Source organism: Abrus precatorius, unplaced genomic scaffold (genome assembly GCF_003935025.1).
Source record: "Abrus precatorius isolate BTA unplaced genomic scaffold, Abrus_2018 Scaffold4, whole genome shotgun sequence".
Taxonomy (NCBI): Eukaryota; Viridiplantae; Streptophyta; class Magnoliopsida; order Fabales; family Fabaceae; genus Abrus; species Abrus precatorius.
This window is the reverse complement of record NW_020874384.1, coordinates 14,280,989-14,296,558: the sequence shown is the minus strand read 5'-3', so window position 1 is coordinate 14,296,558 and position 15,570 is coordinate 14,280,989. Positions and strand designations below refer to the sequence as shown.

The 15,570-nt window shown below is 27.5% G+C and overlaps 1 protein-coding gene across 3 annotated transcripts; it reads left to right on the top strand.

The window, feature by feature from the left end:
* Positions 1 to 7,903: 7,903 nt before the first annotated feature.
* On the top strand, positions 7,904 to 15,302 carry LOC113866400 (nuclear transcription factor Y subunit A-1-like). 3 transcript variants are annotated; one of them, XM_027501307.1, is made up of 7 exons: positions 7,904 to 8,025; positions 8,600 to 8,876; positions 9,405 to 9,520; positions 9,781 to 9,849; positions 11,602 to 11,766; positions 14,310 to 14,705; positions 14,978 to 15,302. In XM_027501307.1, exons 2-6 carry the CDS (start codon positions 8,618 to 8,620, stop codon positions 14,673 to 14,675), a joined length of 975 nt encoding a protein of 324 aa, XP_027357108.1. In that variant the 5' UTR covers positions 7,904 to 8,025; positions 8,600 to 8,617; the 3' UTR covers positions 14,676 to 14,705; positions 14,978 to 15,302. The 3 variants fall into 3 exon arrangements, with proteins under 3 accessions (XP_027357108.1, XP_027357107.1, XP_027357110.1); XM_027501306.1 differs by having other exon boundaries at positions 7,911 to 8,025; positions 14,310 to 14,660; positions 14,977 to 15,259; XM_027501309.1 differs by having other exon boundaries at positions 7,911 to 8,025; positions 14,310 to 14,700; positions 14,978 to 15,258.
* Positions 15,303 to 15,570: the final 268 nt, after the last annotated feature.

The window sequence follows — 15,570 nt, the reverse complement described above, 5'->3', positions numbered from 1 at the left end:
TAGCTTTTAAGTTTGTCTCCATGCTTTATATGAGAGTTTCACCAGAAGTTAGTATTCTACCGTATCATAGTCTACTAATTCAATTTCCAAATTATGATATTTTTTCTATTCTTTTTTATCATATAAATAGTACTGAGTGTGTGCTTTTGGGGGGTGCTGAACTTTATCGACTTGAACCACACATGCTGTAACTTAAACCAGATTCCTAATACGTACGTTATTACATTTAATGAAAGAGTTATATTATTTACATAATATATTTTGAAAAATTTTATTTTGTTTTGTTTATCACATCAACATCTTACTCTATTTAATTTTTTTTTCATATCTCTCTCATCCAAAGAATTATAAAAGACTAATTGTATTAACGCAATCCCACTTTCCAATAAGCCGGCATATATCAACTCTAGAAGCTATTCTTGCGTTAGTTGGCAAGATAAGATATTAAGATACAAAGCAATGTCCAAAAGTGATATGGATGTTACGTTGTTATGGTCAATGCAAATATGCTTTTAATGAGTGAGCAACTTCTCCAATCCTTTCTTCTTCTTCTTCTTCTTCCCTCTAACTTCATTTGTTCCCAAACTCTATCCTTTCTTTAACCAAGTGAGAATCTAAGTTGTAGAAGTTGAATAGACAGCATGATGTTTCAACCGCCTTTGATAATTTAAATGATTCAAATTAACTATTTTCAATATGAACCAAGGAAATCTAGGGAACATATAAGAAATTATACATAATATATGATGCGGTAAACAAGAAAATTTGTGCCACATGGCTTCTGAACTTGAATGATTTAAATATAGTATCCCCAATGTTACAGAGAAGAGTGTGTTTTTATCTTTGGACAGACAATTATATCAGACAACATAAAAGTTTACGAGGGATTCAAAATTGGGAATTGATTGGAGTGAAGTGAGTACAACTATTTGTAAATAATAAAGGATTGGTTACACCCTCGAAAATTTAATAAAATTATACTCACTATCCTCTCTTTTTATACAATACCTTGATTTTCAATAATAAATTGACTACGTGTTCTGGTTAAACGTATCTATCCTCTGTCGTGACTGTTTGTTTGCTGTGCCAACCTTTCTTGGTCAAAAAATTCTCACTGTTATGGGATAACTTACCAAACGTGACAAAATTAGTGTGTATATTAAAGTTATTAAAGTATAACAAATACTTCTTTAATCAATAGAATCTTAATATTGTTAGTAGCTTAAATTCAATTCTAAGAATTGAAATTAATATTATTAACATTAATTCTTAAGTATATAAAAATATTTTTTATTACAAATATAATAAAATAATAAATATTTGTTCTAACAATAAATATTTAATTTAAGTGGTACATAATTAATTTTTTGAAACAATATTTTAAATTTGAATCATCTATAATTTATATATAAAATATTTTTGATAAAATTTATCATATTTAATATTTAAAAGTAATTCTAAATATTGAAATGAATATTTTTTTAATTAATCAATATTTCTGGTGCTATTTGTAGCATGAGAGACATTGTAGGGTTAGGGGTTTTACAATACTGGATCATCCTCTGGAAAGCCACCTTAAAATGGAGATTCGTAACTTAAATCACTTAAAATTACCATTGTATATGATATTATATGCTATTATTTTTATTTTTATCATATATAATATTGATTTTTTAACATGTACAACATTATATGAATTTATATGAGATAAATTTTTATTAAAAATTATAGAATATGATATAATTCAATACAGTAATATTATTAAATATTATAATTATGTATAAAAATATATCACTTATAAAAAAGATACCTCTTGTTTTTTAAAAACATTGTTTCTAAAATGAAAGCTTGTAGTAACATCTAAGATTTGGAGACAAGGTAGCTATCAACTTTCTTCTTGGGTGTCTGAGCCACTGGTTAGATTTGCGGCGTCAAAAATAATGGTTCATTTACTATTTTTTTCTCTTCTTCTTTGTTCACTACTCACTAGCTTTGAACTAGGCACCGACTTTGCTTCATATTAAGATAAATGATGACGATTCTTTCATTGCATATTTTACACCCTGCACTCTCTAAAGCCTCCAATTGTCACTACTGTTATTATACGTCAAAAATCAAAATATAGTTTCAACGCATTTTGTGATGCATCATCCAATTATTTTATTTAAAAACATTAACCTTAATACACCATGAACATGACATGATGTTGATAGATAGTATCTTACAAGAAAATAGACGCAGCAGGAAAATATTAGTTGCATCTGATATATATTTACTTATATACATAAGAGGGTATGTAGTAAAATCAGAATGTAAGAATAATATTATAATTATATACATATAGAGAGAGTATTTTAAAAATAATAGACTAGATAACATATTTGAAAAATATTAAAGCTATAATTGATTACTATATTCTTAAAAAATAATTGAATATATTGTTTAGTATTTAGAGACTGATATTATTATGATACAAATGTTCTCTTGTGTGAAGAGAGGTTTTAGCAGGTTAATGGAGTTCTTATCAGAAAATGTTCCAATGCTCAAGTCAAAAGAGATTCAAGGCCAGTATTCTGTGTAAAATAAGGATATGCAACATATGTGACGCTTGGAATTTTCTTATTTTATATAAGCCTTCGTATCATTTTCTGATTAGAGTTTTCATCATTATTTCACTTTGATCACAGTTATTTTTTAATCTAATATTACCTCAAAACATATACATTAATAAATTTTTCTATATATAGTGATATTTTTGTTTTAATTATGAATATTAATATAGATAAAAACACATATTCACGTCATAGAATGTGAGTGAAATGTTTCATTTTCAAACATAAATTAATTTGGTATTCTTATTTTACAGTTAATTATTTCTAGTTAATAAATTAATTTAGAAAAATATTAAAGAAAACATTTTTAATAAGAACCGTTCTTAAAATAACTTAATTACCATCTTATTTTCAATATAAATACCGATATGAATCATATTTTAAAAAAGTTGGCTTCAGTACACATAACTAATTTTTCTTCTTCTTTATGTGCCAGTCATTTTGTCGTATATGTAATTTATGTATATTATCTGCAACATGTTGCACGTCATGCGAGTTTTAAGGATAAGTACGAAACAAATTATATTAAAAAATAAACAATGATTTTAATGTTTAATTGTTAAATATATACTATGCCTAAATAATAGAGTAATTTATGCTTCAGATCATAAGAGACCCTTCTTTTAAAACCATTTTTGGAATTCCACAAGAATTGTAGCAATGAATTAATAATATACTAACGTAGGATTGCTTTAAGATTATTTCTCTCACAAAATGTTATGTTTAAGGTGGAAAATAAGTAAAAGAAGACGAAATTAGAAAAAAAATATTATATATATATATATATATATATATATATATATATATATATATAGATAATGAATATGAAATGCATTATTTGTATTATGTAATATTGGAACAGACTAATTATTAGAGGGAACGTAGAGAGTTCACCAGGCTGGATTTGGAAAATTGTCCAACAAGAACAATGATGGAAGATTTTATTTTATTTTATTTTATTTTTCTCATTATTAGTGTGTGACCATATGCTATAAAGCTGACTTAAATTAACTTTAAATTATTAAAATGTGTTATAATAAAAGGGTAATTTTATATATTTTTCAAATAGATATTAAGAGTTTGACAAAATCTATTTATAAAAGTTATTTTGTGTTTGATTATAATCACAGAAGTACTTTTATTTTGAAAATCAAATTTTAGGTTATTAAAATTATCAATATAAAGGTATTGTTGTTTAGAAAAATATTGCAATAAAAATACATTAAACATCTAAAAAAAATATGCATATCCTAACAAGACTTTTGATGTTACCATTATTCTTATATCACTGGTTGGTATTTATCTTTTCTATAACCACAATAAAGCAAAAGTGGCTTTTCTAGGTTTAATTGAACTCACTAAAATCTTCTCTTATTTCTTGAGAAATAAACTCGAAACCAAACATTTCATTTGGCTAGCAATATTAGTGTTTACTCATCCATCTTTGGCTAATTAATTAATAATTCATATGTATATAGAAATTATCTTTTTGATAAAATTATTACAACAAAAAATAATAATTACCTTACATAAGTAAAGTATAATCAATAATGACAGGTATTTAGCATTACTCAATATAATATGTAATACATTTTTTTTCAACTTAGTTTAACTAACAAGTATGAATATTAATCTATGTATGACTCGGATTGCACTGGCAAGGGTTTTAGATAATATTTTGTTATTTTAATGAAGCATTCCTTTCATCATCTCTTCATGAAGTGTGATGAGATGTTCTTATGAGAAAAAAAAACATTTCAACACTTAAATTAATGAAACTTATAGCAGAATATATAACAACAAAGGTAGATACATACTTGGAGAGAGAATGGTTTATGTTATTTCAAGTTTTGTGTATGAAAAATATTGTCTTTTATAATTATTATGCTACTCAACCACACTATAAAAGGGTATGATAGGATTAGAGAATATAGTTTCTAAAATAGCAACGAGAACTATTTAGATGAGAAATATGATGTCTAAGGTTCTAAGGTTGAAATATGAGATTCAAGGTCCTAATCCAAAATATTAAGTCCTAAGAAAAAGGGGTCAAAGTGAGTTTTCTAAACTTAAATGAAAGATATGAAATTTGAGGTTACAATTCAACGTGGGAAAGTCAAAGTAAAACAGAGATACAACATTAAAAATAATTTTGTTTCTAAACTTATTTTTAAAATATAATATATATATATATATATATATAATATTATTTTAAAATATTTTTAGTAAAATAAAAAATTATTTATTTATTTATTTTTATGAATATTAAATATTAAAGTATATTTAATAATAATATAATTGAGTACTTATTTTATAAAGTAAAATATATTATAATTATTAACAAAAATTAATTTAAATCTTAAATAATTTAATATTATTTAAGTAAAGTTTTGAATTTAAATTTTTATGTATAAAAAAAATATTTAGTATAACTAATTGATAAGTTATTTTTAAAAAGCTTAAATTACAGAGTGAATTCTTAAAGGCTAAAGCAGCTTGAGGTATTGCCACGTGATGTTTGTGGCTTACTCAACACCTACGAGTGAGGCGTGCAACTAACACATACATCTTGCACGTGTCTTCCACTAAGTTCACCTCTCACATCGTTTCACAGCTTTTCCGGACAAAACGACAAAAAATATCAATCACTCCTTTCTGCAAACGCCGCTACGCCAACAACGGTTAGTTGGCACTTAACATAAATAAATTAAATATTTTTATTATAATTTTTTTAAAATTATATAATATTATTCAAATTTCAATTAAAATAATATTATATAATATAAATTTATTGTATTTATTAATATGTTTTAAAAAATATTTTATTAAATTTATTTGATATCTTTAAGATATTAGTTAGTAAGATTTATTTTATTATATATTATTTTTTACATATTTTTAAAAAATATGTATTTTTTATAATTTTAAATTTTAAATATCTAAATAATATATTTATTTATTATGGCCTAAACAAGAAAAGGACACGTGGCGAGGTCTTGGTGGTGGGGCCCAGACACGTCGCTTATGATTACAACACGTTCTGGAACATAAAACAGGTGTCTGAGTTTGGCGAGACTTACATGTCTATATTTTAATACAGTCTTAAGGCATCAATTATTGTTATTATTTTATTACCAAAGTAAACGAATCACAAAATGTTATATAATATTTTAAGATTTTTTATTGAATATTTTGAAGACCTATTTATATAAAAGATCAAAAATAATTTTATTTGACATTATTTATAGTATTAATTTTTAACATCTAATAGTTTAATAAATATAAAATATTGACATAACCAAACTCATTACAAGCTTGAAAAATGAGGTAAAATACTTTTACTATATATCATACCTTATTTTTAACCTGTTGATATAAAGTGGTCTCAATTAGGTTAACCCACTAAATCACTGTTGCTGAATCAGATTGAGGAACACAGTTTTCCTTTAGAAAATATATTAATTTATGAAGCATAATGTCAAAATTACCCTTGCTCATAGTTCATGTGAATACTATATTTAATGTAAAATGTTAAATTTATTTATTGATATTTAATTTCATAATAAAAGTTTGACATTTATCTAATTATAATATTTGTTGATGAATTAATAGAGTAACTATCCCAAAAAAATCTAACATTGCTCTAATATTTATGTATTTATCTACCCACGGTTATGCACATAATTAATTTTACTGTTTGTAAATAAAACATTGTAGATAGATCTTTAATAATATATTTTTGCAATTAAGGGCCTTTCTATGATTTTAATTTTTTATTTGATATATATATATATATATAATTAATTTTTTAGTTTTCAAAAATTTATAATATTTTTTAATGAGTCTTTTATAATCTACATTTTATTATTATTTTTTATTTTTTATTTGATTCCTTTAAATATCATAAAATTTTGCACTTGATTTTTATAAAAGTAAAAAAATATATGATATTTAAAAGGCTGAATGATAAAATAAAAGAATATTATTTTATAATACAAAGTATAAAAAAACTCATTTAACTTGCAATGCAAATGACTTTTAAAATTAGATTGTAAAAAGTAACAGATTTGTTGCGTAGTTGATACAAGTTTAATTAATGACTAAACCCGTGAAATGTGTTAAGTCATTGTTTATAGTTTAGGGCTTTAGGCAATGACAATAGGCAAGTTTTGACTTCCATAAAATTATAGATAAAGTAAGAATTTTAAGTTTGATGGCATTTGAGTTCCATTTTTGGTGTTGTGGGAGAGAGAGAGAAGGCATCTAGGCCTATAAATAGGAACATTTTTTATATATGAGTTTTTTATTTTAAAATTCAAAAAATATGAGATTTTTTATAAAATTATAAAAATATGATTTTTTTTAAAAATACTATTGGCAATTTTTGACAAAAATTGTTACCGATAACTTTTGATGTATTTTTTAAATATTTAAATATTTTTTAAAAATCATCATTAGTAACTTTTGATTTTTTTTTTAAATCACCATTGGCGACTTTTGAAATTTTATCACTTTTTTACTTTTTTATCTTTAAATTTTTGTACTGCATAAAAAATTGCCAATAGTAATTTTTAAACTCTATATTCTTGTAATTTTATAAAAAATCTAATATTTTTTAAATTTTGAAAAATAAAAATTATATGAAAAAAAGTAGCCCTATAAATACTTAACTTTCATTAGATAGCTTAAAAAGCTTTGGATAAAAAAAAAGTAATTTTTAAAATTAAAAATACACCTATTAAATTTGACCTATTATGTCAAGTACTTGTCATTTTGCATTTTTAAACTATGCAAGTAAAATTAGTAATATTTACATTTCATTTGATCATTATTTTTTTTAATAAATGTAAATATTTTTTTACATATCTAATAAATACATAATTTCTTTTCAACGGCCTTCATTTTGGCATTGCACATATTCTATGTTGAGCTAGGTGACATAAGAATGAAGCTAGATAAACTTTTCAACAATGTTTCTCCTTAGGTCACACTATAATAAAGAAAAAGAGGTGTAAGGGGCCATTTTTGTCAACACATCATTGTTCTTACATTACACTCAAGTAATTAGGTAATACAGTTTTTCTATTAAAAAAAGTAATTAGGTAATACAGGTTTCATATTTTATTTTATTTTATTTTTTGTTTTCTTCCAAAGAGGAGACATGGGACATGGACAATGACCTTTGCGTGAAGCAGAAATAAAATATATTTCTCATATTTTTATTTTCTCAATACAAAAAATAAACTAAAAACCTTATTTTATATCCTTATTATTCGTAAAAGTTATTTGTTATTCTCGTCACTGAATCATGGTCCAATGTCTCTCTTAAGGTTGCAGCCATAGAAAGAGAAAGAGAGAAAATGGGTCTCATCTCAATGCAATTCATGTTCTGAAAATCGAAAGCTTTCCCAAAGTGAGTTCCCTCTAAAGCTCATGGCTTTATGCTCTTAAATCACAAGATCTCTAGCTTTGAGTCAAATTTGACTATAACTTTGTAAAAGGTGTTTCTGTGTTTGTTTGATTCAAAATTGTTTGTGAGAAATATGAATTTTCTTTTCAGTATGTGTGTTTGGTTCAATTGGTTGGGAGGAAAGCATGAGAAAAGCAATTTTGAGTTTTGAGTTGAGTTTTCAGTCCCGGGATGAAATGGGGTAGTCACCACTTTTTTTTTTTTCATAAAATATAGAGTTTCGTGGTAGCTAAATAATCAAATTCTCAGCTCAAGAACATAGAGCTAGATAAAGCTGAAGTCTTTTTGGAATTATGAATGGAGGGTAAGTCGTAAATTTGGTTTCCTTCTACTTATAGAAACATTTTCGTGTCACGTAATTTAGTTTCAACTTCATTACCCTTATCCAGCTTTGCTATCAAGTTAACAAATTGAGATCTATTCAACCCTTAGCATTTTTCCTTATAAAAAAATGGAATTTGATTATGTCCTTGTGTGTGATTTGGAATTTTCTTATGTTATCTTTGTTTGGTCTCAGAGAAAAGTTGTGCTAAAGATGCCAGGGAAACCTGACACTGATGACTGGCGTGGAGAGCAGATTCAGTTTCAAACTTCCGTTTACTCTCATCATCAACCTTGGTGGCGTGGAGTCGGGGAAAATGCCTCCAAGTCACCTTCATCTGTTCACTTAAATGGTTCAATCATGAATGGTGTCACAGGGTCCGAGACCAATGAAGATTTGGCTGAGAGGGTTGATTTCAATAGGCAAAGGCATCCTATGGTTTCTCCTTCACTCTCTGGAACTGATAAGTCAGGTGTCTGTAATTTGGCATCTTATTAGAGTTTTGCTTGATAATAATGTAATTTTGTCTTTTCTCCTTTTTGTATGTACTTTTTGTTATTCTAAGTTCTAACTATTTGAATTAAACAGCGTGCCTGTGTTAGTTGTTCTATCATCTGTTTTAGCAGATTGGGTTGACTTAATTTCAGTTTTATTGCACTTAGCCATCCTAATTTATCAAATCAATAGGACTTTTCTCCGTAATTGATAAAATATAAAATTGTGGGTTTTACTCATTCAATGTTATTGTTAGCATGATCCTCATACATTTCAAATTAGGGGCTAATTCTCACAGTTAAGAAAATAGAAATTTATATACAGCTGTAACTTTTGAAAGAAGATATTCTTAAAATGATATTCTATTTGTGTTCAAAGTGAGGAATTTATAATAATGACTTCTAATTGGTGAACTAAGAATTCACCATTAACTTAATTTGCCTCTTCACATACGTAAGCATTATATATGAATATGATAAACTGAAAAGTTTCTTGTTGGTCTCAGGTGGGGGAGTTGCCAAAGAGTACCAAAGCATCAAGGATGCCATGTCCTCAACCCCATTTACAGTGGGCAAACACATTGGTCCAAATTCCCAGATGGAATTTGTTGGTCATTCAGTTGTAAGACATTTAGAGTTACATTTTTCTGAGATGTGTAGGCATGGTGAACTTTTGTCACACACTGCATGACCCTTTATTATGTAGTTCTGAGTTTATAACTCATTAATCTCCCCCTATTATGTCAACTTTCTTTCCTTTTGTTTCTCTATTTTTATTTTTTTGAGGAGGGGGAGGGGGTGTTGTTATGGAATCTGTCACTTTATACTATACCTTTGGAGTGTAAAAATTAAGATTTTAAGCTTCCTCAATATGTGATGCAGGTTTTAACATCTCCTTATTCAGATGCACAGTATGGTCAAATCTTGACTACTTATGGGCAGCAAGTTATGGTATGCTATCTTTTATTTTCTATACATTTAACAAGTCTGTTTTTTATTCTGTAGTCCATAACTGGTCCTCCTTTGCTTCACTGGAAAGAGAAATTGTTTATTTCTTTTGTTTGATGTCTAGGAGAGATATTTTGTGCACCTATGTATATAATAGGCTTATATGCACACACTAAAACATAATTATTTATAACAGGCAGATAAAGGTTGGCATAGAAGATTAATTTGTCATTTAGCCCTGACAGATGTTGTTTATTAATATTTATAATTATTCTGCATATAATTTGTAGATACTCTGTAGTTATGAATTAGTTTAATAAAGTGAATAAACATGTAATATATTAATTTATTATTTTGGTTAGAAAAAAAATTATTTGCATAATTTTTTTTATCATGTGTCATTAATTGTATGAATATTAATATTTATAGCAGTTGTTTTTGGATATAGTTTTTAAATATTTACGTAATATATTTTAGTTTTATGAATTGAACATGTGAGTTATGTATTGTATAATTGATTTTTACTTTGGTATATGAACTTAAAGAAAATTATTTGCATATTTTTCCATGATGGCATTAATTGAATGTTTTCAACTATAATTTTATGTTATACTTCTGTAAATACATACAGTGCAAATTAAAAAAATAAAAAAGTTGAACAGAAGTTACCAAACATAGTGACAGCCATATTCATAAAAGTATCAGATTGGGATACTAGCATACTAGTCTTTGCAATTAGGTTTTTAAAATAAAATAAAAATTTAAATATTAAGTAATAATATTTTTTTTTCTTTTGTAGATCTTATGTCTGACGTTAGTGTATTAATTGAATGTGCATATACTATAGATTTGTTTTTCACTTTCATTGAGGTTGACGTTAGAATTTATTTGAATTTTTTTTTTTTTCATTGTTATATGCCCTTGAGCAGTGGAGTATGCCACATCTACCCATGTTATGATGTGGCATCAGATAGTGTCCATGTCAGCATATAAAGTGATTCTTTTGGGATGATGTCATTTCAATATGTGACACGATGAAGTATTTGGGGCTTATGAAGTGGTTTTTCTTTATGATGCCTCTTCAATACTTGATATGTGTTGCATTTGGAGGTTTGTGGGAGGAGTCTATTTTATGTATTATATATAGATATAGATATATAGATTTTGTAAATGAGAATTTGGCTCTTCTAAAGTGTAGGGTACACTTTGGAGGGTAAGCAGTGATAGTCCTTGATTGAAAAATTGATGGTGGAAATTTTAAAATTTTCATATTCTGTTTTGTTTGTGCATGCATGCGTATATTGTATTTTATTGCAATCTCAATAGTTGATTTTTAAGTAACAGCTATCACTCTTTACTTTATCCTACGTGAACCCTGCACTTTAGAAGAGCTAAGAAGAATGGGTCTTCGCATGTTCAGTTTGAAGTAATTTGAGCATATCTGCAATTATATCTATAAGCTTGGAAAGGCCTTTGGCTGTAAGTCATGGATCCTTTTGTTTTCCATTACATTCTGTAAATCTAGACCATTCACATCCATGTAACAGTAACCATGCATAGTGTCATCTTTATGAGAGTAGTGCTTCCTTTAAGGAAGCCTTTCTTTCTGTGAATTTTTGCATCTAAATTTAAATTCAACATCCCTTTTCCTTCATTTTCTTCCTTTGAGGCTTTTATGACTTATAATATTCTTGTTGAACCAAATAAATGCAAAACTACTTGTGCTAGTCCTTACAGTTATTGTTATAATGCTAGATAAACCCTCAGGTATACGGAATTCATCATGCTAGAATGCCTTTGCCACTTGAAATGGAAGAGGAGCCTGTATATGTCAATGCAAAGCAGTATCATGGTATTTTGAGGCGAAGACAGTCTCGGGCAAAGGCTGAGCTTGAAAAGAAAGTGATTAAAGCTAGAAAGGTATGGTTGATATCCAACTTATTTAGGAAAGGCAACATAAAGTTACAACTAAGGGATCTATCATAAAAAGGATTTAGAATGAAACAGAAATGAAGAAAAAAGAACTGTAGAACTCATTTACTTAAAACAATGTTACTGCTAGATTGAAGTTTATGCATTCACAGTCTTTATATTGGATAGGAAAAGCTTATTCTGGATTGGTTCAATATATTCAATGTTATGGCTTTCATTATCCTACCCTCTATTTAATGAATCCTATTTGTAAATAGAGTAGCCTACACAAATTTCACCCAATAGTAGATAACGTGTTGAAAAAAGTGTGTTGCTAACATTATGTTGCGAATTTTAGTAGTTATCAACATACAAGCAAGTGCATAAGTTGATTGTAATAAAATGAAGTGTTTCACAAAGACTATATTTAGGAGTACATATTACTAATGGTTCTTGAATGTTAAGCGAATGCAATAGTTTGAGAATTTTTATGTAAAAAATAAGAATTAAGATAGTTTGAGAGATTTAAAAAAAAAGAAACAGAGAAATCACAAAGTAAAGTTATATGGATGAAAGTCTAGTCTTTGGTTTCTTCTTGTGACTACCTAAATATATCTCAATTTAATACTAATCTATTATATTAGTGCAATTACCAACCATTTAATTTATTATTATCACTACTAAATAATCATAGAATAATGACAGTTTTTTCTTATTTAGATATTATCCTGATAATCATGGACAATAATAGGTAAAAAAAAAATTAAAATCTCAATTAAATGATTAGAAGTTTAGATGATAGATTGATTTCCATACCCCGTAAACTCAAATTATCTTTTAGTTATGTTAACATATTAATGTTATGATCGTCTATTAATTGATTAATTAAGATTAATCTTTGAGTGACCATTTCAAGAACAGTAATAATAAAGAGACAACTTTAAGAAACAACTAACATTATTATCATAAAATTAAACTATAGTTTAAAAGGGTTACATCACAAGCATCTTCATGACAAAGAGTGGTAGTTACATATAATAATTATAATATTAAAAACAAAGGAAACTAAATAGAGAAAATTCATAGTCCTAAATGAAAAGAAACGAAAAACTTTGTGGCTGATTTGCTTTTGGAGAACACCACTAGGAACACCTCTTCTTGGAGATTTTGTGGAGGTAACGCTCGAGATCAAGGAGAGAGATTGTGTGGATGTAAAATATGGAAGAGTTTTGGGTAGAAGATTTAGGGTTTGAGTGTGGAGGAGACGAAGAGAGCTCTAGTCACCAGTTCCAAAATCTTCCGTCAAAAAGATAAAATCTAAATTCAAAATGAAAGCTCAAAATTCAAATCAAAATCAAAATTTGCCTATTTTTGGTTCTTTTTGGCAACTTTCTTTATGATTTGACTATTTTAATCAAGTTGCACTATCATCTCTTCTTACAATAAAATCAAAAGAAATTAGACCAGTTCAAGGGGTAAAACAAACAATTCTAATAGAAGAAAAATAAGTTAAAATCTCATAGATAAAGTAATAGAATGATAGTTTATTACATTTCTCGTGCTTCGTATTTCTATTTCTTTTGTATGTCATTCTTGTAATAATAATCTACTTGACTTTCCAAGTGTCAAACATAAATTTTGGCAAATGATAATTATTTACCTTAGATTATATGCTGAGTTACAGATGTTAGGTCTTCTTATGCTCCTCCATTTCTTTGATTATTTTTCATTCTATAAGTCTGGTTCTTGTAGTCATCTGATTTAAAAAACAATGGAATACTAATTCCATTTCCTGGTTTGCCTGTTTTTCTGTGAGGGAGCAGGCATCAGATTTCAAGTCAATGTCTTTCAAATTCTCAAATTTGAAACATTTTTCAGTATCGACAATTGGACATGATATATTATTTCTGAGGTGGAAATTTGATGTAGATAGATATCGCTTTAGATGCCAAGATTTGTTTTAGTAGAAAACGAAGTGATAATTAAAGAATGAAAATATTTGAAAAAAAAAAAAAAAGAGAAAATATGTAAACCTCTGGAGACTACCTTCAATATAAACTCAGAAAACATTATCTAATGTGACAAGGTCGACAAATATTTATGATGTCTGATAGAATAACAACCCTTTAAAAGGCATATATGAAAGAGAAGCCAAATGAACAACTACATCACTATAAAATTATGGTTATAGTTAATTGGCAACTAAAAGTAACTCCCAAGTTATATTTTTGGGCCAAAATTGCTTTGGAAGTAAATTTTGATTTTTTATCTTCTAGTTTTACAATCAAGGGTTTTAGAGGAGGCATGCGATGGATGGTTAGATTAAACATTTCATTGTTAAGTTTTAAAATGAAATACTGTGAGTTGAAAACTCTAAGCAATTGTTAAGGTCAGGTAATAGGTAAAAAATCAATAACTACCAAAATCATGACTCCCATTTGTTATTGCTAAGGTGCTTGTGTGAATGTATTGTATTCATACAATTTTATCTCATTTCTTTCCATTTGTGTAGAGTTGATCATAGTCATAGTTTTCTCATTCATTTCTTTCAGCCATATCTTCATGAATCCCGTCACCTACATGCTATGAGAAGGGCAAGAGGTAACGGTGGTCGCTTTCTTAATACAAAGAAGCTCGAAAATAACAACTCTAATACCACTTTAGATAAAGACAACAGTATTGGTGCAAACCCTTCAACAAATTCACCTGCCACTCAACATTTTCTTACCAACAATGAGAATCTAGGCTCATCACATGCATCACAGTGCATAGTTCAAGACATGCACAGGATGCATAGTTTCAATATTGGTTTCCATGACGGAAATGGTCTTTCAGCACTGTACCATTCACAAGCAAATGGAAAAAAGGAAGGAGGTTACTTTGGTAAAGAGAGGGATCCTAATGGGGCTGTTAAATAACACTTCCCTCAGCCATACAGCAACAGTTAGGTACTAGAAGATATGAAGTCTAGTAACACACTCTTTAAAGCGTACTCTCAACACACTTCTTGTAATTGGTTATTTTTTTAAAAAGTCAATGTAATTTTTTAAAAAAGGATCAATTTATGAGGTAAGTGCTTTGATGACTTTTTAAAAAATAGACCAATCACAAAGAATGTGTTCAAGAGTGTGTGCAAAAAAATGTGCTGATAGCATGTCTTACATATAGTAAGGTTTAGTTGAATTTCTCTCGAGTCTCATATAAGGTTCATATATTGCAGGTGAAGACGAAGGACGTTATTTCATCCAACTTATGATGCTGTATTGAAGGCAATTCATTCTTGGCTCAGTTGATTACAGTGGTGAGATCAGTGATATGGTGCACTCTATGCCTTGTTTAGTCTCCCATCTTGTTCTGTTTCTCTTGGCAAGTCCATTTGTAAAATGGATGACAGAAAGAAAAGGAAAACTGCTTTGGTTTGAGAACTTTTTTAAGTTTATATTCTAAACTCTATGTGAAGGTTCGTATAACTGTATACTGACTTGTGTGACTTACTCCACAAAACCTTAAAAATTTCATCTATTTTGTCCGGTCTCCTTCCACACATTATATTATCCATTAAGAAGAATGATAGAAACACATTTCATATTATTAGTTTATTTTTTAAGAAGTCAAAGAAACATTTAAAAAGCAATTAATTTATGAGACATGTATTTTAACTTATGAAAAATGGATCAATAATAAAAAGATAAAATTTAGGTGCAGTGTAGTAGATATTATTGATGTTATTTTTTAATTAGAATTAGAGTTTTGCCTCAGTAATTTGAAACATTAAAGATCTGCATACACACATTATCACGATGAAACTTTAAT